Source organism: Betta splendens, chromosome 13 (genome assembly GCF_900634795.4).
Source record: "Betta splendens chromosome 13, fBetSpl5.4, whole genome shotgun sequence".
NCBI classification, from domain to species: Eukaryota; Metazoa; Chordata; class Actinopteri; order Anabantiformes; family Osphronemidae; genus Betta; species Betta splendens.
The window spans coordinates 18324953-18348935 of record NC_040893.2 but is presented as its reverse complement, the minus strand read 5'-3'; the positions used below and the strand labels follow the sequence as shown (position 1 = coordinate 18348935).

The window sequence follows — 23983 nt, the reverse complement described above, 5'->3', positions numbered from 1 at the left end:
AAAAAGGTTTATGGTCACAGGTTAAAGTAGCAAATAAAGACTGAAGCTCCCTAAATGAATGAGAGGACATTTAGAAGGATTATTATTAATACATACTACCACCGAAATGAACTTCCCTGTCACGTGTAAAACTATGAGGCAAAAAAAGGGTTCGGTGGAAGTTTCAAGTATGAAAAATGAAAATGGAATAAAAGTGCAGGCGCTGCAGAAGCTCCAGAATGTGCATCTGCTTTCAAAAACCAATATGGGTCATCCACATCCTCAACAGCAGACGTTTGTCTGGATGCAGCTGCAGCTCTGAACAGCAGGGGGCAGCAGAGAGCCAAAACCTGAACAATTACAGCACCAAGCAAAAATGTGAGACTAACGCTGAAGGCATTGTGACTGTGAGACAACGCCAAACTTTCACTTGTTGGTTTATTCTATGTCCAGAGGTTTAAGTCTACTATTACACAGGTATTACAAAACGTTGTATCCTCGTGAATCCCAGATTTACTGTACCACATCACCGCCACACTGCCGCCGTTCGTCATATTGCTTCACAAAATCAAGACAAGTTCGCATACATCACGGTTAGTAGAGAGAAGGGGTTTTTCGTTCTTTTTTTTACAATTATCATCTCCAAAACACACAATAAATTAATAAATTAACACACAAGCAAATCTGCAAATGCTTTACAGTAGTAGCAATAACAGTGGTTGAAAACTCTCTAATAGTGAGGGACTGACAGGAGACCTGAGCAGAGACCTCACTGGGGCCCAGTCTGACTGTCAAACAACAAACCACTACTCACAACTGACCACAACACATACACGGCTCGGTTCCGCCTAGACAATAAATTACAGGTCCATTTCAGTCCAGGCGCCGAGGGGGAGGCAGTTCTGCTTTGGCTCCTTGAATGGAGGGGTTCACCGGTCTCCGTTTAGCACGTGCAGATGCAATTCAGTTATAAGGACAGAAAAAAATATCTGTTGTGACAAACATGGCTTCAGTTAGTCTGATCCCATTGTCTTATCACTTGCTTACACGTCAGTAAAAAAAATAATGGTGAATACAAAAAGCGGTAAAAACAGTAGAAAAAATCTTAAGAAGTCAATTCTAGTCAAATAATAATAATAATAATAATAATAATAATAATAATAATAATAATAATTGTAATAACCACCTACAACCGCACGGCCACGCTGCTCATATCAGGATTCATCCTTCAGTGGTTCCAGCCCACAATAAAATACTGGACTTAATTTGAACTAAAATCCGATCACGCTGTCGTCCTAAACAAAATATGGCTCTAAGTAAATAATAACATTTGTCCAAGGCTGAATTTAAAGTCCTCACTTAGACACAAGTTTAAGGCAAATTGAAGAAATACACAAAAAAAAAATCAACTCAACAGCTTTTCAGCGTCGGTCGTCAGTGGCTAAACCTTCTATGTTAATGTAGTGCACCCGCATCAAGTTTCTACCAGTCAAGATGCTCTGAAAACATCTCAACCTGTTAAGAATTTACATACAGGAAATAATTACTTTGCAGAGACGCAGCTGTAGTGTTTGACCAATACATCGGCGAATGTTTAATTGCTCCTTCAAACTACCTGTTCTTGTTAAGGAAGCGTCATCTTATGGGTTTAACTTTACTTCAACGGGCTTCTCTGGGTCAGGACGCCTTGAAAATTAAATATATTAGAATGTGAGCTGAGGTGAATTGACCACTGAAGTCCGTTTGAGCCTGGCGTTGGTGCACGTCACCGCGCACGTGCACGTCACCGCACACGTGCACGTCTGGGACTTTGTACCTGCGTGTGGATAGCGACACACATATTTGTTGAGCTGTTTTATTTGCTTCTCCTCTCGCCAGACATGCACGGCTAAGCTGAAATGATCGCCCGCGGTGGAAATAATCTCCTCACCGCTTCTGCACGACTCAGCAACAAACGACGGACTGACGTGAAGAGAGGGAGCGCGCCTGCATGTGAAAACCGGAGCGGACCTGAGGCCGAGACCAGAGCAAACGCTCACCGTATCGTGACTATGGACCAGCTCCTGCTTTCGCATTAGCAGCTTTTGGGCAGATTTTGTACATGTGACTGGCAGCGGGTGCGGTGTGTGTGTGTGTGTGTGTGTGTGTGTGTGGGGGGGGGGGGGGGGGGGGGGTCGGACCCACTGTTTAACAGTCTGCATGCGGAGCCTTGGCAGAGCGCCGGCACCCATATGATGTGATCACCTGCACGTCGGCAGAGCTCTGCATGTTAATCACAGCAGGCACAGGAGCGGTTATGGCTTTGTTTGAAACGAGCTCAACCATTATTCATGTTAATGACAGAAGCGTAACACCAGTGGCTCTTGACTCGGAACTGTTCTTGGTCACGTTTCGGGTCACTGTCAGGACTTGACCCCTTTGGCAGGTTCCGTCGACTGCCGCACGTCCGTCCACTCCTGCATGGTGCTCTGCAGCGCCTGCGTCTTCTCCTTGTCAACTTGCACATAGTCGACCTTCTCATCCGAGGTCACGGAGGACGTGGAGGGCTGTGGAATGAGAAACAGGGCGGGAGTGAGATTCTGGCTGTGGAACGCGCACGGACAAAGCTGATAAACGCTCCCCTCACCTTTCTGTGTGGGCTGGGGGACCCGGGCTGGAAGTCCAGGGCCAGGTAGTCCACGTTGCCACACTTCCGGGGGGCCGGGCTGCTGGTGCCGCTCACGGCTGGGGAGGTAGACGATGGGTTCTGCTAATGGGAGCGGAGGAGAGGCTTCACAGCGCGGCGCAACAGCCGGTCAATCAATCAGTCGAACAAAGAAGGCAGCGTGCGAGCGCGGCCTCGCCTCCGGCCGCCACTCACCATGGCCACATAATTCTCCTCGCTGTCTGCGGAGTCGGTGCTGGTGATGCTCTGTGTGGAGATGGGTCGGCAATGCTGGGAAGACATGGAGTTCATGGCCGGCCTGAAGGAGAGCAGACGAGAGTGAGCGCCTCAACCAAACCGTACCGCCGCTCGAAGGGGCGACGTCAGACTCACAGGGGCCGCGTCCAGGACATGGTGACCGGGCTCTTGAACGGCAGCTCGTCAATGATCCCGTTGTTCTTCAGATCCAGGGGTGTCGGCTTCGCTGTGGGACACAAGAGCAGCTACTGTGAACAACACGCGCCCGGTGCGGGAAACGAGCGCTGGGAGCTGCTCCGTCAGCCCAAAACTCACACTTCCTGTCAGGTTTGAGGTTGCGGTTGATGGGAGGCGGCGTCACGTCGCTGAGGCGGCCGGGCCGGTGACACAGAGAGGCGCTGCTCCCCTTGCGGGCAGGTAGCGTTGCGGAGAATCCTGGGAAGTCAAAGTGATGCGGCCCGGGGCTCATGGGGATGTAGATATTCTTAGGACTGTCAGCTTGGGCGGCGCTGAGCGGCGAGGAGCCGGGGTTCATGGGCACGTAGTTGTCATCCGAGTTGCCGCTGTCGGAGCGAGTCAGAGGCGCTCTGGATCTCTGGTGTCACAAATCACACGACATCCATAAACTCCCCGGACTCAATATGGCAGAAAAGCGCAGCACTCAGCTCAATTTATTCCGATAGAAATGCACCGTATATCTGGGAAATTTACGATTTCGGGCTGACAGTATCCATTTGTGCAGGGAACGCACTGAAACGGAGCCAGTGACTCACCAGGTAGGAGCTGAAACCGTCGTGGACAGACTCCACAGACTGGCCGGAGCTGTTGAAATGGATGGGCCGGTGATGGCTGTTCGTTTCAAAGGAGGAGCCTGAGGACAGAGGCGAGGAGATAAATCAATATGAAGCCAAAGGAAGAGTCTCGGCTCAAACGGTGCAGCCGGAGTCAGTGACTCCAGGAGTAAAAACGTGCCTCTAATGAAACAAACGGAGCGAGAGGACATCTAATTAAATGCTTGACTGGGTTATAATTAGCATTTGCAGCACAGGTGTGGGAAAGGGCCGCTAGCCTCGCTAACAAGGGTCACGGGTCCTCAGCCGCGAGAGGCCGGACGTTCCTTCTCCACACAGAGAGCGAGAGCAGCACACGCCAATCACATGCGCGCGCTCCCTGGAACGAGGCGTTCCGGCCGCACGGCTTGGACTTCATCAGGGCCGAACGGAACGGCGCCTTCGTTTCTGCCCGGCTGAAAGGGTTAAATCAGTAAAACGAGAGACGGGGGGAGGCGGAAGAGAAACTGCACATTTCAAGACAAGAGGTGGGAAAACAGGATGCTGCCATTTACATGAGGCGGCGTAAAGAAGAAGCATTTGACAGGAACCTCGGTGCAGCCGGATGTTCTCCACGGCCGGGAGCGTGTTCCTCCGTGGGATCACGGACACGGCGGACGTCGCGTCTCCGTTCTGGCTTCCTGCTGACTGCGGACTCCCCCACGGGCCCTCGGACCCGTGGCTCGGCTTGGGGGGTCTGGGGGGAGGCGCGCCGGACGAGTCGCAGCCGGAGGGCGTCAAGGCGTTGTGGTTCTTGTCGAAGGCCCGGGGGATCTGGTAGAAGGAGCCGGGGGTCGTGGGGAGGTCGTAGTTGTCGGGCGGCCGCTCGTGGGCGTGCGCGGCGGCGGCGGCGAGGGCGTTGCAGGGCGTCTTGTAGGTGTACACCTCCTCGGCCTCCGGGTCGGCGGCGCCGGGCTCCGGCAGGTCGGCGCTGTGGCCGCGCGGCAGCACGTAGCAGGCCTCGGGCGAGTCGTCGCGGTGCCTGCCAGTTTTGGGCAGGCTGTAGAAGCCGTGCAGCTGGCCGGCCGAGCCGTTGAGGCAGTGGGAGAGGCCGTGGGACAGCTTCTGCGCCGCCGACTCGCTGCCCACCAGCAGGCTGCTCCGCGTGGCCTGGGAGAAGCTGGCGCTCCTGCAACAAACACACGGCGGTTAGCGGGCGCCTCCTGGTACTTGAGCGTAGTTGCTCACGCAGCCACTAGGAGGCACTGCAGCACTGCAGAGGAATCGACCTCTATAGGCGTCTGCACGCGTCCCCAGTGGGACATAAACCGTGCAATTTCTGTATTTTTAACCTTTCAGTGAAAATCACATTTGGTTGCATCTCATCCTCTAATGATCCAGGTTGAGGGAAAATTACAGATTTTTGCAGTTTCTCGGGTTCCACCTCAGGGACACGCCTCATTTATTCTCCCTCCATCGCAGGGCATGACCTTGAACGGCAACGAGAGCGACCCTGCAGCTCAAACATTTCTGGGCAGTTAGCTGAGCAATGGGCCGATGTGGCCGATGCGAAAACAAGAGATCAGCAACCAATCGTGTCTTTATGCCTGTGCTAGAGTCTCCTGGGATTCTGCGTCCTGGGATTCTGCATTGGTAACTTTAATAATTAGAAAAGCATCACTGTGATGGAATTACTATGGCCGCTGGGTTTCGCCCTCTCCGACTGCATTATCTGGTGCCAGATGGCATTCTGTTTATCAATTCTTTCCTTCCGCCCTCCTCAGTATTTAAATCATTGCTCATTAGTTCCTCTGCTCAGTCTGACTTCCATCATTGTGGCAGCACAGAGTCACATTAATTCCACTGGTCATCAGCCCAGTCTGCTGGGACCAGTACAGCTCCTCACGACCAGATGCTGGTCTTAATTAGCAGGCCCAGCGAGCAGGGGACGCAAACATCTGCATGAATGTGACAGGACGGACGTTTCCTGGCTTCCGAAGAGGCCTTACACAGCGGATCCATGTGCAAATGCTGTGGCTGAGAGGGCAGATCTCCCCTCGGTGAGTCTGAACCTATAGCAGTGATGAATTGCATCCTCAACCTCATTGATCATCTACGGCATCTGCTGAATGTCGTCATTATTAAAGCTGCTTTTTGATTCTTGGAAGCAGGCGTGATAGTGGCAGCACGTGAGGTGAATGTTAGTAGAAAAGCTCAGTTTTACATAAACACTGCTGCTCTTCTGCTACTACACAGGCTTATGTGTCCATACGCTATGTATGAGTTGAAATTAATTCTTCACACACAGCCTTTGTAAAATACAATCTGTCCACCATGCTTGAATCCACATGCGGACAAAGCCGCCTCCAGTTTAACCCTCGGGGGCTCCTAAGCTGAGGATTATCTGCATTAACAGATACCAGGAAGCCGGCACCGGGTGCACGCGGGTCGTGACCTTTACCGTGCACTCTCCGTCTTCCTGCTCATGCACTGGTGGAGCAGCAGGTAGTCCTGGGGCGCGCTGTTGGACAGCGAGTTGTGGTGCGCGTGGCGCATGGGCACGTCGAAGGTGAAGAGCACCGGCTGGCTGGAGTGGATGGGGGCGGAGGACGTGGTGGATCCGGGGACGTCTGCGCCGACCGATCTGGGCACGTGGTGCAACCTGCCATCTGTGGACAGGAGAAACGGGAGGTAATGATTGTCTGGTGCAGATCTGCCTTCATTCACAATCTGCCTTGTGTGGAGCATTTCCTTCAGATGTGACATGCATCCTGTGCTACAGAAAGTACAACCAGTCAAGCAGCGATCTGTTAATCTTCCCATTCTCGTCATGGGGTTTAAAGCCAAAGGTCGGTGGGACCGTGAGCCATTACATGACCCTGTCTCGCCTGGAGTCTTGTATTCAGTTGCTTTCAGTCTGCTTTCTAATCAATAGAAAGAGAGATCCGTCTCAGGGGACGAGAGAAAACAGGATCCTTCTGCTTTTTTCAGCTGCAAAGTAGTTCAGCAGCACACGAGTCTTTCTATGCTCTTTGATTTTACCCAGATATTTATTTATTTCTCAAGAAAAAGCTCCTGTTCGCTTGTGTGCGACATCTCCAATAGTGCGTCTGCAGTGAAAGGCTGCGAAGAAAAGGCAAATCTGAGACGGGGCTACTGCAAACAGGCCGGGCAGCGGGCCAGCGTGAGGAGGCGCACACCGAGCGAGGAGGAGGGAGTGGGCGGCCCCCTGATCCATCGACCCATGGTGCTGTGTGCAGCGCTGGCTGATGGGAGGGAGCAAAAACACACTCTCTGCTACAACAAACAGCAGATAACGTTCAACCAGCTCAATCTTTATTGCAAAAGGGATGAATTGTAGGATGTGTCTGATATAGTCAATGTATTTACAGAATCTAATATATTAATAAACTATATATATATATATATATTAATGCAAAATAATATGTTTTTCAAACGATATCTAAAAAAGGACTTCCTTTGTCCTCATCATTCACGTCCCTTATCAGACCTTTACAAAGAACACCACGCATCAACGTGCCCTTTAGGAAGACGGCAGTGGTTGCGAGTCACGCTACGAGCTGACCATACAGAATGCCCACGGCCTGTGAGCAACAGAAAACACATGCACACACGTGTGTGTGCGTGTGTGTGTGTGTGTGTGTGTGTGGAGCCTATGATGGAGGCCGGTTAGCAGAATGAGGTCACATCCACGCCCTGGGGAAAAGGCCTCGGCTGTGGGGTCACCAGGGCGGTGGACGTCAGCGAGATGCCCAGACTGAGCCACACATGCAGGCAGGGACTCCCCCCCCCCGACTCAATGATCATCAATTACACCATTGTTCTGAGAGATTCCACTCTCCCAGCGCTGGTAAGGCATCATCTTCTTGATCCACAGAAAGCTTTGCAAAAAGCTTTCATCCACTGCGGCGAGTACTAGAGCCGCTAACACGGGCAGATATATTGATTTGTTGTAGAAAGACAGTTCCTCCCTTTGCCAGAGAGGAGAGCTACACACAAAACACAAGCAGCGCTGATAAAAACCGAAAAGTTGAAAGCGCAGCGCGGCGTGAGCTGGACAGTCATGTCGTATGTGGCCTAAATAATGTTTGATTCAGCGACGACGCGACTCGCGGCTGTCGACGCGAAGACGAGCGGCTCAGGCTGCTGATGGAAGAGCCTCCGTGGCTCATCACTGACACTAATGGGTCTGATGATAAATACGACGGCTGGGAAGCAGCTCCATCAACTTCACAAGGCAGAAATGGAGGAAGAGGAGAGAAGACACACACTGAAACATAAAACTAGGTGCTTCCACGAAAGTGTGACATCGGGAGGGGGTTAAATGTTTATTAGCCAAAGGAGGAAGTCATTCATTAAACTAAGAAATATAATGAAAGTGGGAGGGACTGGGAAATAAAGGGAAATTGCTGCTTTTTGGATTATGAGCCTGTTCGTCAGTAGCTCAAACCCTTTTCTCTGGAACAGCACAAACATCAAACAAACAAGTTGAAAGGGATGAAAAGTGCTTCCCACAGCATTCCTCAGCCCCAGACCAGCGTCCAAGCATCAGCAGCAGTGCATTAGGAGACCCGTTCGGCCAGCGGACGACATGGATACTCCGGGTCAGAGAGGTAATAAGTTCATGAGCAATTTTCCAATTACGCCCTGTAATATATCACCTACTGTCTCATCTGCTCTGTGGCTCTAATCTAATAGAAGCTGGCTGCTGCTCTCGGGGGGCCAAAATTAGAACCCTGCTGGATCACGGAGGACAAGAACGTCTTTGTAAGGTGCTCATTTCCTCTCGGTGCTCACTTACTAGACGAGGACATGTGATAATCTAATCTGAAACGAGATGTAAAAATAGAAAATGCCACTGACCCATTGAACTGGGGGAGCTAAGGGAAAGGCAGCGCTAACGTCGGGTACATGCTGTCCACCTGTCGTGCCTTTGGAAAATGCATCTACCTAAATCAAACTTCAATGACTGGCAGCTGAATTTCAATCGTACGAAAGCACTGGGCTTTGGGCATGAATGAGCTCTGCAGCTCCACAGCGGCGTCCCAGGAGGCCGTGTCCATTAGCACACGACGAAGGCGAGGCTCCGCTGCACTCAGAACGCGGCGTCCCGGCCCCGCGAGCTGCCCTGACGTGAACAAAGTGACACGGCGGCGTCGTGCTCCCTCGCAGAACCCGCAGGAGGGCTGAGCGGAGGGAGCAGACACACAGGCGCAGCCCGTGATCACATTACTCCCCTGCGCCTGCTCGCCCCACAGCATCATGTGAGCGCCGCCCCTCCACCACACTGCAGCATCAGTTGGTCTCAGAGCACTGAACTGATCAATCACCTAAAAAGGTTCAGGCCTGTCGGAGTTTGGAATCTAAAAACAGCGGCTCGTTTCGCTGCTTTGACCTCGTGTACAGGAGAGAGACACTGCTAAAAAGCAGGGGTGGAGTCTGGGTTTTCATTGCTTCTCTCGATTAAATGACACAAGACTGTGGGTGGTTCTTAAATGTGACCTATCGTAAAAAAAGATCAATACATTCTGACAAAAAGCTCCACTTTGCAGACGCTGCATCAAGCTAATGATCCCCAAACAGCTGCTGCCCACATTCATGTCTTTGGTAGAAAAGTAAAGGACGACTGACGTCTGTCTGCAGGCACCAATCACAGTGAACGCGCGAAGAGGGAGACCGCATCAGGAGCAAACATGTGCAGCGCTAAACAGCCAGAAAAGAAGCCGGTCCAGAACAATGTGCTTCCATGTGACTGCGGAAAATGACTCGTGTGAATCCATAGAGATTATGAGCCACACAACACACAGGCACTGCAGGAAACAGGAGGACAGTGAAGGGGAGAAGCTTCTACTTAAAGAGGAAGTGGAAGATTGGCTCCATCACATCAAATGTCATCATCAGCTCGTATTCAAACAGCAATCACAGTGTGACTGGGCTGTAACAAAGTCTACGTCGAATATGCAAACAAATCACGTAAATAATAAATGTAACGCTTTGTTTCCAAACGTCTATTTCACAGAGGGAAATGTTGATTTAGTGGCTGTTCTTTGTTCCGTTTCTCACCAGCTTGTGGGAAACAGACAAATGAAGAGGAGGGAAAACAAAAGAGTGGGAGCAAAAGATGGAACACACACACACACACACACACACACACACACACACACACACACACACACACACACACACACACACACACACACACACACACACACACACACACACACACACACACACACACAATGCTGACTAGTGAGAATCTCCCCTTATCCTGGAGATTATCCTCGTCTCAGAGTTCAAACAGCTGCCAGGACCAAACAAAGCCGACGAGGCCACGTTCCCCTCATTAGAACGCGCTCGGGGAGACGCACGCCGGCCCGGCGACATCTGATAAGGACGCCGCGAACACCAGCGCTGCCTCGCCAGAAAGAGGCCGACTCAGCACAAACAGACTCACACGTCGGCCTGTTCGGTCCAGACAACAGTGCATCAGTAAACAGGTTCTGGCTCAGAGCAGCAGCGTCAAAAGCCACATCTGCTTTGTGACGACAGGTGCAGGCACTGATCCCAGCGTTCAACGGGCTCCAGTCTCTGGGTTCAAGCAGGTGGATGCAGCGTCCTCACACGGGTCTGTGGCAGCAGAAACCCGACCTTCCAGTGCCACCGAGTCTCATTACTCCAGCAAAAATCAATGCAGGCGAAGGGCACTTTGGGCGGGGACATGCAGACGTGCATGTGCAGGCAGAGGGAGCAGCCACTGGGTGTTATTCGGTGCAACTTGTCTGCTAGTCCCTCCAGAAACGACGCGCTGCTTCCACAGCGAACAGGTTCTGCAGGAATGTCTATGTGCTGCAGCAGAAAACCTAGACGGTCTGTCGGTTTCCCACTTGGATGCCTTTACACACGGAGCGACCTTCGCCGGCTCCGCAGGCGCAGCGCCTAAAACAATGAACGATGACTGTCTGGAAAACCCAGTGGTCACACGAGACAGAGGAGAAGATTAAAGACGAGACAGCGAGTCGCATTCAGGAGTTGTGTAACAACGACCCGCCCTCGGGCCACTTTCCCCGGTGCCGAGAAGCAGCTCAGAACCAGCAGCACGGGCCGGTTCTGATCAGCGTTGAGTTCAGACACATCCACCAAACCAGTTAGGACCTCGTATAAAACTCCAGTCCGGCTGCAGAACCCCGTGGGTGTGAATGTCAGGCATCCCGTTGCCATGGCAACGCGTTCTGTTTGGCTCCGTGTGACGACAAGCTGCCGGTGTAACGTGGTATCTTTGCTTCTTCTCGTCATTTCCATAAGAGGAACTAACTTCTCAGGGGGTTTTTTTCAGTCCAGTTTGTTTTCTTTCAGAGAGGGAATTCCCGGTCTCTTCTGTTACCTCCAAACACCATGCAAATATCTGAGTCACTCCATCAAACTGTAATCACAAAAACCCACACATGCAACTCAGCAGGTTAAAAACAGCTCGTGTGCAGCCGGAGCAAACACATCGTGCTTCGCAGGATCGAAGAAGCAGAAAGGAGATGTTGCAGAAGGAATATTGGTGCAGACAGAAAGCAATCCGGTCATACACATCTTCACCCACACACACGCAGGATCTGAAAGCGCAGAGAGTTTCCATATGGCGAGATTCTGCAGAGGAGGAGAGAATTCATTTCTAGAAACCAGGAAATGTGAGGTAAACTACTCTGATGACGAGCAGTGGTTACACAGTTAGCTCGTTAGACGATCACTAATCCTGCCACTCTGGCAACAACCTGATATCACTCAAGGGAGCTGTTCAGAGGGAGGATGGGTCTGCGTCTGCTCAGTCAACAGCGTCTTCTGTGGAAAAGCCTCTCGCTCAGTTGGTATTTACAAGGAAATGACACTCGCGTACGTGCGTGCGTGTAACTGAGCGTGTTTGTTTACTCACAGAGAGCACACAATAAAACTCATTAGACCAAACTCAAGTGAACACACGCACTCATCTGGCCCCGGCCTGTGTGAGCGGCCCATTATCCACCTGAAGACATCCCGTCAGACCCCACTTTATTCATACTGTTTATTTATAAAAGGATTATAATAAAGAAAGCATCTGCTTCAGGAGAAAAGCATCACTGCCAGCAGGAAGTTCTGGTTCTAATGAACACAATGTCCGGGTTGAAAATATTATCCTTCTCAATTACTAAAGAGCATTATGCTTAAAGGAGCTGTGCTAACTATGGTAATGCTTCTCTAAAGATCTCGGTGGATGTTGAGCCTGATGTGATGACTGCACCCACTCCAGTCGCTGATCATCACACCCCCCTCGGCCTTCAACCCGCGCCTGCAGCCGGACTCGGACCGAGGCCACGCGCTGGTGCTGTGCAGATCATTACGCTGTCGGCAGCTGCTTCTTCGTTCCACACCTGGATATGCTGCGAGTTACAGATGATCGGCCATGTGCGAACAGCACAACGTCTGTCGGCCGCCAGATGGTGGGAAGAAAACAGCTTAAGTGCAATCTGGAGGAGGACGGACGAAACGGAGCGCTGCTTCTCTCAACCAACTCCACGGATCAGTGTAGAACGAATGGAGGTGGGGAGATGCTGCCACAGCTGCTACCTGATTTCACCATCACATAAGCCTGAAACCTATCCACTAATGACACCTTCCCCCACTGCTGCGTTATGAGCTGGTAACACTTTCCATAATTAGGAGCTTTGTTTTTAAGCGGCGAAGATCATAGCGAGGAGCGACTGAGGCGACGGGAGCAGTGGCTGCGCAGTTTAACTACTGCGTGAGGACGAGCAGCGCTGGAACAGTGTTAGCCGTGCGTTAGGATGCTGCTAGTAGCACCATTTCATGTCATCAGATCTTCCTATCTGCTACTAACATGTGAAATGACCCACACATTTAATTTTAATGATCTAATTAAAAGTACAGACAAACCTGAGGCCGTTATTTAAGGAAACCGTCAGTACTGGGGCAGAAACGCTCTCTTTCACTATTTCTGTAGATTTATGTGAAAACTAAGATGCAGGCTGTTAAGTAACATAACTGTTTCTGTTTTATTGCTCATACACTGAACGTTTTATTGGTCCGATAGGTCCATTAGATGGCATATAATCCTGTAACGCACTGTTTATTTTAAAATCAAAGCTGGTTAAAGAAGGGAGCAGTGGTGCAGCCCAACGCAGCACCGGCCGGTGACGGTTTCCTACCGTGGACGTCGTCCGACTGGTTGAAGCCACACAGCTGGCAGACGGCGCGGACCCACTTGTTCATCTCGTCCTCGGTCTCGGCCACAAGGTAAAAGGTGCGGTCGAAGGTCCTGATGGCGAACACGAAGCTGTCCTGGAACTCCTTCCTCTTGAAGGTCAGGCCCGAGTCCACCTGGTCGCAGCAGTGCAGGTCGATGACCCGGATGGGCTTCTTGGAGTGGTCGTTCTTGTAGTACTCGAGAACGTCGGGGTCGCCGCTCATGCGGCCGCTGCGGAGGATGAACCACCGCTTCTTCCAGGCCTGGGAAACAACAGAGGACTTCAGCTGACGAGAAGCCAAAACCACTTTAATGTTCATCCCATGATGTATGTGGCAGAATGAAACACATTCAACAGCTGGACTTGTGGTTGATCAGAACAGACGTGTGAGAAGCTAAAGTTTACCCGTGTGTGTGTGTGTGTGTGTGTGTGTGTGTGTGTGTGTGTGTGTGTGTGTGTGTGTGTGTGTTGGGGGAGGAGGAAGAGGCAGCAGGTGTTTAGTGTCTCCCAACGTATTTCCTGTGCTGTTATCCCTCCACGCTCTAAGAGCTTTGCTCATTACAAGCTGCCAGGCTCCGCCCACTGCTGAGTGACAGCGCTGTGGCCCAGTAATAGCCAAGGTACCACCTTTCATACAGCGATCGCTGTAGTTTCCTTGGAGCGTGTGCAGAGTTATCTCCTGGCATAACTGAAGAGCAGGAAACATGTGACAGCGCTCACTGTCACACCAGTGCCACCATTGTTGTAACTGGAAAACCACAACGGAAGGACGGGGGCCTCGCGTCAGCCCCATACGTTTTCCAGCAGTCGTCTTAAAGGGACTCTGTGTTTGGAGGCACAAAGAGGAAGATAGACCAGGAAGCGGGGTGGAGGGGGGTGAAGGGGGGTGGAGGGGGCTTTGGACGTCTGCCAGTGATGCACTTCCGCCAGGCAGTGAGTCTCACATGCAGGCTGCTGACACACAGGATCCTGCAGGCCGCCTCTCCCTCCAGCAGCACAAACACGGCTGCAGCCCCCCCCCCCCACCACACACACACCCCACACCCCTCCACGCTCCGACTGACGCCCCGCAGACGTACACACACAAGCAAACGGGTCACACTGCACCTCTGCCGAGCCCTCGCGGGCCTTTTCATCCTCGTCCCCATGCTTCTCCTGGGACCGAGGCGCCAGATGCAGTAATTACGTAATAAGAAGTTCACAAGCTGGCGGAGATTTATCATTGGAATGAATCGGACATCACGGCGACGTCTCTGAGGCCGCAGGGTCCACGCACGGCGTCGACGCCGCGTTCTGCTCAGCGCTGCTTGTTGGAAACACAGCGACGAAGAAGCAGCGACACATTTTTTTCCAGGAAGTGCAGATTGCGATCTTATCTTCAGCTCATAACTGAAGGACTCCTGAAGTATTGGGCTGAGGCTTCTTCAGTTTATTTGAAGGCTGATCCGCCGATAGCAGATCGCACCACTAGATGAAGACTCAGGAAGTAGAAAAACACGAGAGCAAGACTTGGTTCTGATCGTTTTTCATCAGCTCGTGAACTCTGCATTAGGTCATTTCTCAGTATGGGAGGATGGTGATGTGGATTGTACTGGTAAAGGGTGTGGAGGAAAGAATTCCAGAGGCGTCGAGTTTTCTCCTCCAGCTAAAACGACCCTATTTCGTAAAAGCCAGTACAGTCATCGCACTCCTCGAACAACAAGCGCCAGCATCACTGCAGTCGCGTCCTTTCCAGGTTCATGCGTCTGAACTCTATTACCTTTTCTGGAAAGACGGAGCGTCACCTCACTGAAAGCTGGAGCGCTGCCCGGTTCCGAGGGGTCGGAGCGGCCCGACTGGGTTATTCCTGGCATCCTCCGCTGTAGCTGTGGCCACGGCGCTGACCCGTCGCAGCAGATCTCAACCACAAGGAACAGACAACTAATTTCACGAGGCCTCATCAGGCTAAAAATAGAAGCAGTCTTTCCACAGGAAAAGCAGTTGTTTTATTCAAGACGAGGCGCTGTGCGATTGAGGGGGCTGCGCCTTTTTCCTTCTCATTACACTTACTACTCACACTTTTGCACAGGAAGTGAGAGGAAACTTCCAATTCTAATGATCCTTTCAGCAACTTCTCCCCTTCTCTTCTCGTCCCCGGTGAAGTAAGTCATGAGGCGAGAGGACACAGCACGAGCAGCCTCCCTCCCACCCAGCGCCTGCTCCGCAGAGCCCGTCTGAGCCCATCGATCACTGTCTGAGCCCCGGGAAGCCAGGGCCCATGCTGGAAACTAGGCTGCGTCCCCTCCCCCCCGCGGCTCCGGCTCCGCCGCGCTGACCGGGCCGCTCACCGCCGCCCGAATGCACGAACGCAATATCAAAGCGTTGCGTTATTGTCTGTGAACCACACAGGACGTGCTGTAACACCCGTGTACTGGCTCATCGTGTTCTGTTGATGGAGACGGAAGGTAAACACAGGTCAAATCTAAGCAAAGACAGCGCTCAGAAAGGCTGGGATGCAAGTTTAGAGTGTGTGTGTGTGTGTGTGTGTGTGTGTGTGTGTGTGTGTGTGTGTGTGTGTGTGTGTGTGTGTTTGTGTGTGTGTAGCCTGTCACACACCACTTGAAGAAGTGCAGCCACCCGGAGCTGTGAACGCACACTTCAGCGCTGTCGGTCCTGCGGCGGCTCCATCTTACAGTACTGTACCGCGCTCCGGCTGCAGCCACACACAGAAACAGCGACCCCGTTTAAACCATCGCTGCATCTATTTTAGACCAGTGGGAAGGAAAACGTCGGACGAAACAAACTTTTGAGTTTATGGCTAAAAATAGGATCAAAACCAGTTTGTCGGAGCGGCTCCCTTTTGTTGCCTTGTGTGTTTAGACGTACACACAGTTCAGTCTATTTTGGGCAACACAATGATGCTGGGAAAACAAATTAATACAGAAGTTCAGACGCGACGGGGACGACGACCTGCACAGCGTTTAGTTTATTCACTCGCCCGGTCCTGTCTGAGCCCAACTCATCGCTGCCGCCCCGGTTACAGCTGATGAACCTGCACATGGTTGTGGCCAAAACAATTATCTAAGGTGTGTCTGGTGGAGCAGGAGCGCGCCGCGTAGTAGGCTGTGTCAACACGCTGGCCGATAGGCATCAGTCAACATGTTTTTAAACGAGCGCGAGCAAACATCCATGTCGTGGAGGGTGAGACCGGTCTCCTCCCGCTGAACCCGGGGGGAGGAGCTGGCGGCGCGGCGTCTGCGTTACCTGCTGCAGTGTACACACGCGCGCCGCACAGCTGCACAAACACCAGCTCCGCTCGGCTTGTGTGCGTTTCCTCGTGCAGCTGCTTCGCACAGAGGAACGGCCGCCCGTGCAGGTAAACGCTGGGCCTCCATCAGGCAGGACGCCCCCTTTAAGCGAATTAGGACATCAGGCATCGCAGCCCGCAGACAAACCCTCCCTGTAACGCATTCATCCCACTCCTGTTCCATGTGGGAGCTGTTAGCCAAGAACAAAAGAGGAATATTTAGCACGTTGCTGACTGCTTTTTCGTCCCTTCTGTTGAATGAAGCCCAAGATTGTGTCTTTCCAGAAAACTGCTCCGGACTCTGCAAGCGTGATGAGGTGGAACGGCTACGATGGGCGCGCGGCCGCTAATGTGCTGAAATGCAGCGTGCACAGCGACGGCCGAGGCCTGATTAAACGGCCCGATCAATAGCTGGTCGCACGTCAGCCCACGTTCTGGAAACAGAATCCAGTTCCGTCTGAAGACCGCTGATCGGCCGATCGCAGAACTCGTTTGCGTTGCCAGGTATTTTATGGGAGGGCACATTTCCAAATGTTCTCCGTGGAAAAACGATCGCGGGAACGGACTCAACTCCTCATGAAGGAGCGGTGCAGTAGATAGTCAGGTGTTGGTATGTTTATTCGCCACAGACGGGCACCAGAGAACCTTAGCGCCGTCTCCACACATCGGCCTTGGCTCAGATGCGTAGCAGACATCTGTCCCAGACAAAGTTTATAATACAAGGCTCTGGAGCGGGTCCAGAAACATGTAGGTCAGAAACACAGCGGCCCGACGGTGCGTCAACAACGCGTGGGCCGTCCACGTCTGCAGCAGCACGGCTGCAGCCGTGAAGACATCCAGACACCCCGCCTGGACAACAGCCCCGCTGCGAGTGAGCGCTGGACATGTAAACAGCAGGGGATGTTTAAGAGAGCGGAGCCAAACGACAGGCGGCTGCATTGGAGCTCTGCTACGGTTCCACTCGGGTTTCCCAAAGCACCCACTCTGAGCAACAAGCCGCCGCAAGACGATATAGGATTAGACTTCCTCACTATGAGAGGAATTTGTCATGTCATGATACTAATCATAGACCTGTGGCTATAAAAAGAACTTCATGTGTCATTTGCACCAGTTTCTGCAACAAATCGGATGTTAATCAAAACTGTGGGTTGCAAATTATGTCAGAGCCATCGAGGAGTGGAACGTGAATCAGAGTCGTTCCAACCACCGCCAACGCGAGGACGTGCTGCTATTAACGCAGAGACAAAGACGCTGCCGATCCAGACGTCGCGATTGTGAATGGACGCGGGACGCGCCGAGCCGTGGCGAGAGCGTTGCATTCATCCAACACCCCGTGACGTCACGGCGACACGAGGCTCCGCCCGACAGGTGTGGGGATGAAAAGACTCGGTCCTCGCTCTCCGCATCCACTCAATCATCTGCGAAATCTGCAGCCGCCCAGTGAAAGACGTCCTCTCCAAAGCTCTCGGCAGATATAATCAGCCCCAATTTGCCGTTGAACACTGGCATCATTAGGAGGATGAGTAATCTCTCGCCGCGCCTCCATTACGGCGAGGAGCCCGCCCTGACAGTTTGACTAACGCGCAGCATTATGTTCAATCACAACTCTTTGTGCCGCTTCCCGTGCCGGAGCCATCTGCCGGCGCCGCTGCGGATCAGTACGCGGAGGGTTCGCTCCCGCTCGCGCCTTCAAAGACGCCTTCACATGCACGACTTTGGGAAGCGAATGGAGCACGGAGCGCAGACACACCTGCCCCTTAATTGGTTGCCTCGTTAATCTGGCCTTACTGTATTTGTGTGCACCGCGCTCGTTACCGTGGGTCACGATGCAAGCGTTCGATGCAAAGATTTCCCAATATTCATTTAGTCATCGTCCAAGATTCATTCAAGAAATGTCATAATATTTGCTTTGACTTTGGTCTTAATAGACATGTTTGGTCACTCACAGGTTCAAGTCAATAGATTTGCTATCTGCCTAAACACGCGATACAATTCCAACTGAACTGAATGATTGAATGATTGAATGAATGAATGAATGAATGAATGAAGGAATGAACGTCACAATGCAGCGAAGGGCGTTTGTCCGAGCCGATCATTCATCCCAGCTGACACAATCATAGTGATGTGATTATTAAACGAATACATTAATGGGATTAAATCAGTGAGTGGGGGTGGGGGAGCTGCCAGCGAGTGCATTAGATCAGCTGTAAACCTTGGACTCAGCTCAGACAGATCCACGTCTGCTGATCGTAGACGTAGTCGTCGTTCTTCTTTTGTAACGTCTGCATTTTTACACTCACTGTTTATTCTTATCCCTGCGTCGGATGTAGGAAATTTCAGTTCCTGATTCAGAACGAAGACTCATCAGTGTCTGGATGCTCAGACAAAACAAATCACAACGTATTCAGTCAGCGTTAGGACAGTATTTATATTAAAGCAACAGCAGACGCGGTTCTTTTTCATCACTTCAGCGACTTGTTGCCCGCGTTGACAACTCGCACACCTGATTTAAATGTGTACACGAGCCCAGGATTTTTCCACCGAACGCTGTTTCCTAACAAACAATTTGCTGCTTTACAGAGAAACCTGTGCGAGCTCACGCCTTTTCTCAGTATGACTATACTGAAACCACGTGCGCCACAACCACAGCCAAAAGGAACTTTGCTTACACTTTTCCAACTCCTACAAACCTCTGCAGCAAAACAGGACGGCTCTCACCTCATTTAGCACCGCTCACGGTCTCAATTATGGAAAAAAGTCACAGTATCTTGTACCTGCTTCAAATCAAAACTTACAAGCATTTATCAGCATCCCTGCAAAATGAGAAATATTCTAAAGTCTTAATGCGATTTCTAAGCTTCTAGCTAGTTAGTATTGATCTACGTCCTGTTGGCTGCTACACGTCTGTTAACAATACAAAGCAGAGTGAGCCACATGGGGGAACTTTCCCATGGGTGTTATATGATGCTTCGACCCATCACTTGGCCCCGTGAAGGGACATCATAAATCTGTGGGGCCTCACAATAGGCAACAGCGTTTCTGGTCGTAACCCGTCATAAAATGGATGCGACAGGGAGCTCATCCAATCACAGGCATCGTCACCGTCCACCCAGGGGCTAAAAATAGCACCCTGTGTCATCCCCGTCACTGCACCACGACACTCATTGAATTTATGACAACAACCTGTAAACCTGAGCCTCAGATTAAAGCAGCTGCTTGAACCTGAATGCTGGCACAGATCTGCTACTGAAAGGCTCCTTTTAAGTTCTGCTCAGTACGACTTCAACTGCCTCTCACTATGACAGGAAAACCACATTTACTCCAGGAGGCCGGTCTGCTCAGTCATATGACACGTTAGCTAACAGCTCCGTGTGTGGGTCTGATTAGCAGCGTGGAAAGCACATTAATTATGAACGGAAACAAACAGTAAAGCATATTACTATAAAATACTTCACTCGATACTTTGAAATGATGTCACACAGCCGCATATTATTGATAAGCAGCCATGTTTTAGTGCAGTTATCATCAGAATTGACAGAATCTGTAACGGATTATTCACAGAAGCTGCTCATGATCCAAGTCTGACTGTTTTTTACTTTAAAGTTGTGGTTGAATGCACTGAGTGAAACATTCTCACAGCTGCTTCAAGTGACAAGAAAAAATCCATAGGCTCTAATCTCTTGATTGATGCTATTTTCAGTATTGATAGATTAAAAAATACACACTTCTACTCACAGACTGATTCAATTTGTTGGGCTGTCATGAGGCCTGTGTCATAACACTTCCTGTAGGTGCCATCCAAAGGAAGTGTGCCCTCTGCTATTGGCGCAAAAATTAACTTATAGACAGAAAACACGCAGGCTCCACGAAGTTCCCGTCGAGGGCAGGATGATGACAAAGGTTCAAACACGGCCGCGGGACAGTTACAGCGAAGGACGGATGTACCTGCAGGTGACTGTGACCGAATTTACGCTTTATATCAATGAAAGTGACATGTCGCCGCCATTAAAAGCCAGTCCAGATTTGTAGCCCCCGGGAAAGGCCCATATAAGGCCCCAAAAACAAGGCGGACAAGGGGAGCGTCTGTGTGAGTGCTGGGTGTCTGTCAAAGCAGGAACTGGGAGGCGTTCTGGCCTGACCTCCGAGGGCAAGGACTTCCCAAAGCCCCTCTGCAAAACAACAGCAGCCCCGAGCCCGCGCTGGTGGTGGGACGCGAGCTGGCGGTGGGCTGATGGTGGGACGCGCGCTGGCGGTGGGACGCGCGCTGGCGGTGGGACGCGCGCTGGCGGTGGGCTGGTGGTGGGACGCGCGCTGGCGGTGGGACGCGCGCTGGCGGTGGGACGCACGCTGGCGGTGGGACGCGCGCTGGCGGTGGGACGCAGGCTGGTGGTGGGACGCACGCGGGCTGGCGCCCCCCCACCCCACCTCCACCAGCGGCCTGGCGGCCGGCGGGAGCGCACGCGGCACCCACGGCCTCGCCGATACGATACGATCTGTCTGGTATGTGGCAACTCTGGGACGCGGGCTGGTGGTGGGACGCGAGCTGGCGGTGGGACGCGAGCTGGTGGTGGGACGCACGCTGGTGGTGCGACGTGAGGTGGTGGTGGGACGCGAGCTGGTGGTGGGACGCGCGCTGGCGGTGGGACGCGCGCTGGCGGTGGGACGCGGGCTGGCGGTGGGCTGGTGGTGGGACGCGCGCTGGCGGTGGGACGCGAGCTGGTGGTGGGACGCGAGCTGGTGGTGGGACGCAGGCTGGTGGTGGGACGCAGGCTGGTGGGGGGACGCGAGCTGGCGGTGGGACGCGCGCTGGCGGTGGGACGCGAGCTGGCGGTGGGACGCAGGCTGGTGGTGGGACGCGGGCTGGTGGTGGGACGCGCGCTGGCGGTGGGACGCGAGCTGGTGGTGGGACGCGAGCTGGTGGTGGGACGCGAGCTGGTGGTGGGACGCGGGCTGGTGGTGGGACGCAGGCTGGTGGTGGGACGCGGGCTGGTGGGGGGACGCGGGCTGGCGGTGGGACGCGCGCTGGCGGTGGGACGCGAGCTGGTGGTGGGACGCAGGCTGGTGGTGGGACGCGGGCTGGTGGGGGGACGCGAGCTGGCGGTGGGACGCGAGCTGGTGGTGGGACGCGAGCTGGTGGTGGGACGCAGGCTGGTGGTGGGACGCACGCGGGCTGGCGCCCCCCCACCCCACCTCCACCAGCGGCCTGGCGGCCGGCGGGAGCGCACGCGGCACCCACGGCCTCGCCGATACGATACGATCTGTCTGGTATGTGGCAACTCTTTACTGTATGTGAACAGACACGTCTGTGATGTCAGATGCAACAACAGACCTGTGGGAGGGTTGATCCCAACCTGAGAACAGGAGCGGAGCTGTTGACACGAGGACGTGTTGCATTTATGAATCACGCCGAGTCTGTCTGCGAGGTAAGACTTAATATAACACATGAACATAGGAAGTCCAGCAGTTTCCCTCAGGGAAGCGGAAACAGGCTGGAAAGCAAACTGAGGATTTCTACTTGTTTATCATCATAAAAGCCGCTCAGCGCTGCGGTGAAGACGGCTGTGCGTTGGTTTAGCAGACGCATGAAGCACAGCATCCATCCACCGCCGGACCCTCGCTCCGCACCACGACGATGCCGACATGTTTACTGTGTCAGACACGAGAAAGCCGCGTTGCAAAGAGACTGCCTACACGTCTGCGGCACCGTTTGCATCCAACATCTGCGTGCGCAGTCACATCTGTCTGCGCAGACAGCCGCGATCGCCGCCTCCGCCACAGCCTCAACTGCCGCGAGCGCTGGAGTTCCTGACTTTGCATGCGATTTGCATGCCAGGGCTGCGGTGGTAGTACCAGTTTTCGCTCCGGCGCTGGATCCTGCGCGGCTGTCAACAGGCAGCGCCGTGCGTCGGAACACAATGGCCGATCGTTCAGCAAATTAACAAACAGAGGCCTCGTCTGGCTTAGGGGGGACTCTGTGGTTGAACTCGTTCACAGGGAAGGTGTTAGAAAGGATTAGTCGGGTTAGAAGAAGTGGAACTGTGCAAACCGCCGCGACATTTCACTTCTGCCTCTGAAACAATACATTCCTCACTTCTCTGCTCATTCCAGAACAATGAGCGATCGCGCTTGGAAAACACAACACACACCTTAAAACTGGAAAGTCTGAGAGTATGCGAAAGTAATATCTGAAGATATCGCTCCGCGCCAGAATGTCAACAATGTCAAACGACAGCAGTCCTGCTGAGTAAATGGTCCCGATTGTCCACGGCCTGACTTTAAGTGGAAGGAATTCAAGATGGACAGATTATCACATTCACAAGTCCATCTCATGACACTGGTTCCTGGCTGGAACTGTGTACGCGTGTGTGTCGCTGCTAATGGGCGAGTGCTCGGGGTGAGAAGCAGGATGAGACGAGCTGCTCCCCTGCCGGAGAAAGGCCATTATGTTGGCTCCAATGTGCATTGTGGGTGTTTATACAGTACTGCCATGTACCACTGCACTGACCACGGTGGTCTCTATATAAACATAAGCCAGCTTTAGGAGGAAGACAATGAGGAAGAGACGGGACAAAAGGGGGGGGGGGGGGGGGGTCAAAGACGTGAGGATGGGTTTCCAGATGAAACACAGATGACATCATGGCGAAGTCAGCTAGGAGGAACACGGAGAGGCCTGGTAACACAACACCACACATAAACAGTGGACAGCTGTATTTATGGGAGATTGTCTCATGGTTCTGTCTGCTTCCATAAATCCTATTATCTGATTTGCAGCCGTTTCTCTCCCAACACCCAACAAAAATAGACCAACAGCTTTGGACAGAGAGCCTTATCGTGCCAATCAAGTGCTGTTCAACTGTCACCAGTTTTGGGATAATGTTTTATATAAAAAGAGAAAAACTGATCACAGAGTTGATTGGACGGGAGCTTATTGTGGTTGAATGAAGCCAAAAGTAGAATGTTCAGGTGTTTCAGAGTTGTAAATTCACCTGGACTTACTGAACCACCGTCTAATTGTGTTTAGACATAAAACGCACGTTTCCAGACCTCGGTGCGCGTCATAATCAGAAATGCCAGGCTTTAGCTCACATGCGACCCCACAACAACGCGCAGGGCCGGAAGGTGGAACGATGCACCTGCTGCGGCTCAGCTTCAAACGTCCGTCGACGCCACTCACCTGAGACGAACAGAACCCAGAAGGACGGCGACACGAACCCACGGACGCGCAACAACTAAAAGTGAGGGGATGGAGCACTCACATATCTCCGGAGCTTCTTCTCCGGTGGGGACTTCCTCAGCCAGCCCTGGAAGATGATTTCTCCGCCGCTCATGTTCGTCTGCGTCTGCCGCCGTGTCCTCGCCGCGCTGCCGCGTCCCGTCAGCACATGACGGCTCCCGAAAGCGGACTTGTTCAAAGTGCTGTCGCCGCGCGGCTCTCGCGGGCGCCGCCGGCTCCCCCCATTTGATGAAAATCGCAGTGCTGGCCGGCGATGCTGTCAGCGGCTTCCGACGGTACAGCGCGCAGCCGTGCGTAAAAGCCCCGCTTGGCGGAAAAAAACGCGCACTCTTTGAGGATTACGCAGACGGAGCCGAGGAGGGGCCGCGGGGAAACTCAACTGATGCGGGGTGTGAGGAAGTATCACACGGCGCCCGCAGTTTGTTTTCCCAACTCACGCCACGCCCACCGAGCGAAAGAGGGATGGACTGTCGGACAAACAGGATGGGAGAGCTGCTTCCCACAAAGTGGCTGCAAGATCCCGAAGAGTGTAAATAATAGAGGAGCTGATCGATCAGCGCTGCT

General features: G+C 52.7%; 1 protein-coding gene across 3 annotated transcripts; it reads right to left on the bottom strand.

Moving 5' to 3' along the window:
- Nucleotides 1-400: 400 nt before the first annotated feature.
- gab2 (GRB2-associated binding protein 2) lies at nucleotides 401-23915 on the bottom strand. Of its 3 annotated transcripts, none has more exons than XM_029172341.3 (10): nucleotides 23442-23915; nucleotides 12861-13161; nucleotides 6113-6320; nucleotides 4227-4840; nucleotides 3655-3752; nucleotides 3197-3476; nucleotides 3017-3107; nucleotides 2840-2942; nucleotides 2606-2725; nucleotides 401-2525 (listed from the first exon to the last, which is right to left on the bottom strand). In XM_029172341.3, exons 1-10 carry the CDS (start codon nucleotides 23511-23513, stop codon nucleotides 2382-2384), a joined length of 2031 nt encoding a protein of 676 aa, XP_029028174.1. In that variant the 5' UTR covers nucleotides 23514-23915; the 3' UTR covers nucleotides 401-2381. The 3 variants fall into 3 exon arrangements, with proteins under 3 accessions (XP_029028174.1, XP_029028173.1, XP_029028175.1); XM_029172340.2 differs by having other exon boundaries at nucleotides 2606-2728; nucleotides 23442-23914; XM_029172342.2 differs by having other exon boundaries at nucleotides 2606-2728; nucleotides 4263-4840; nucleotides 23442-23913.
- Nucleotides 23916-23983: the final 68 nt, after the last annotated feature.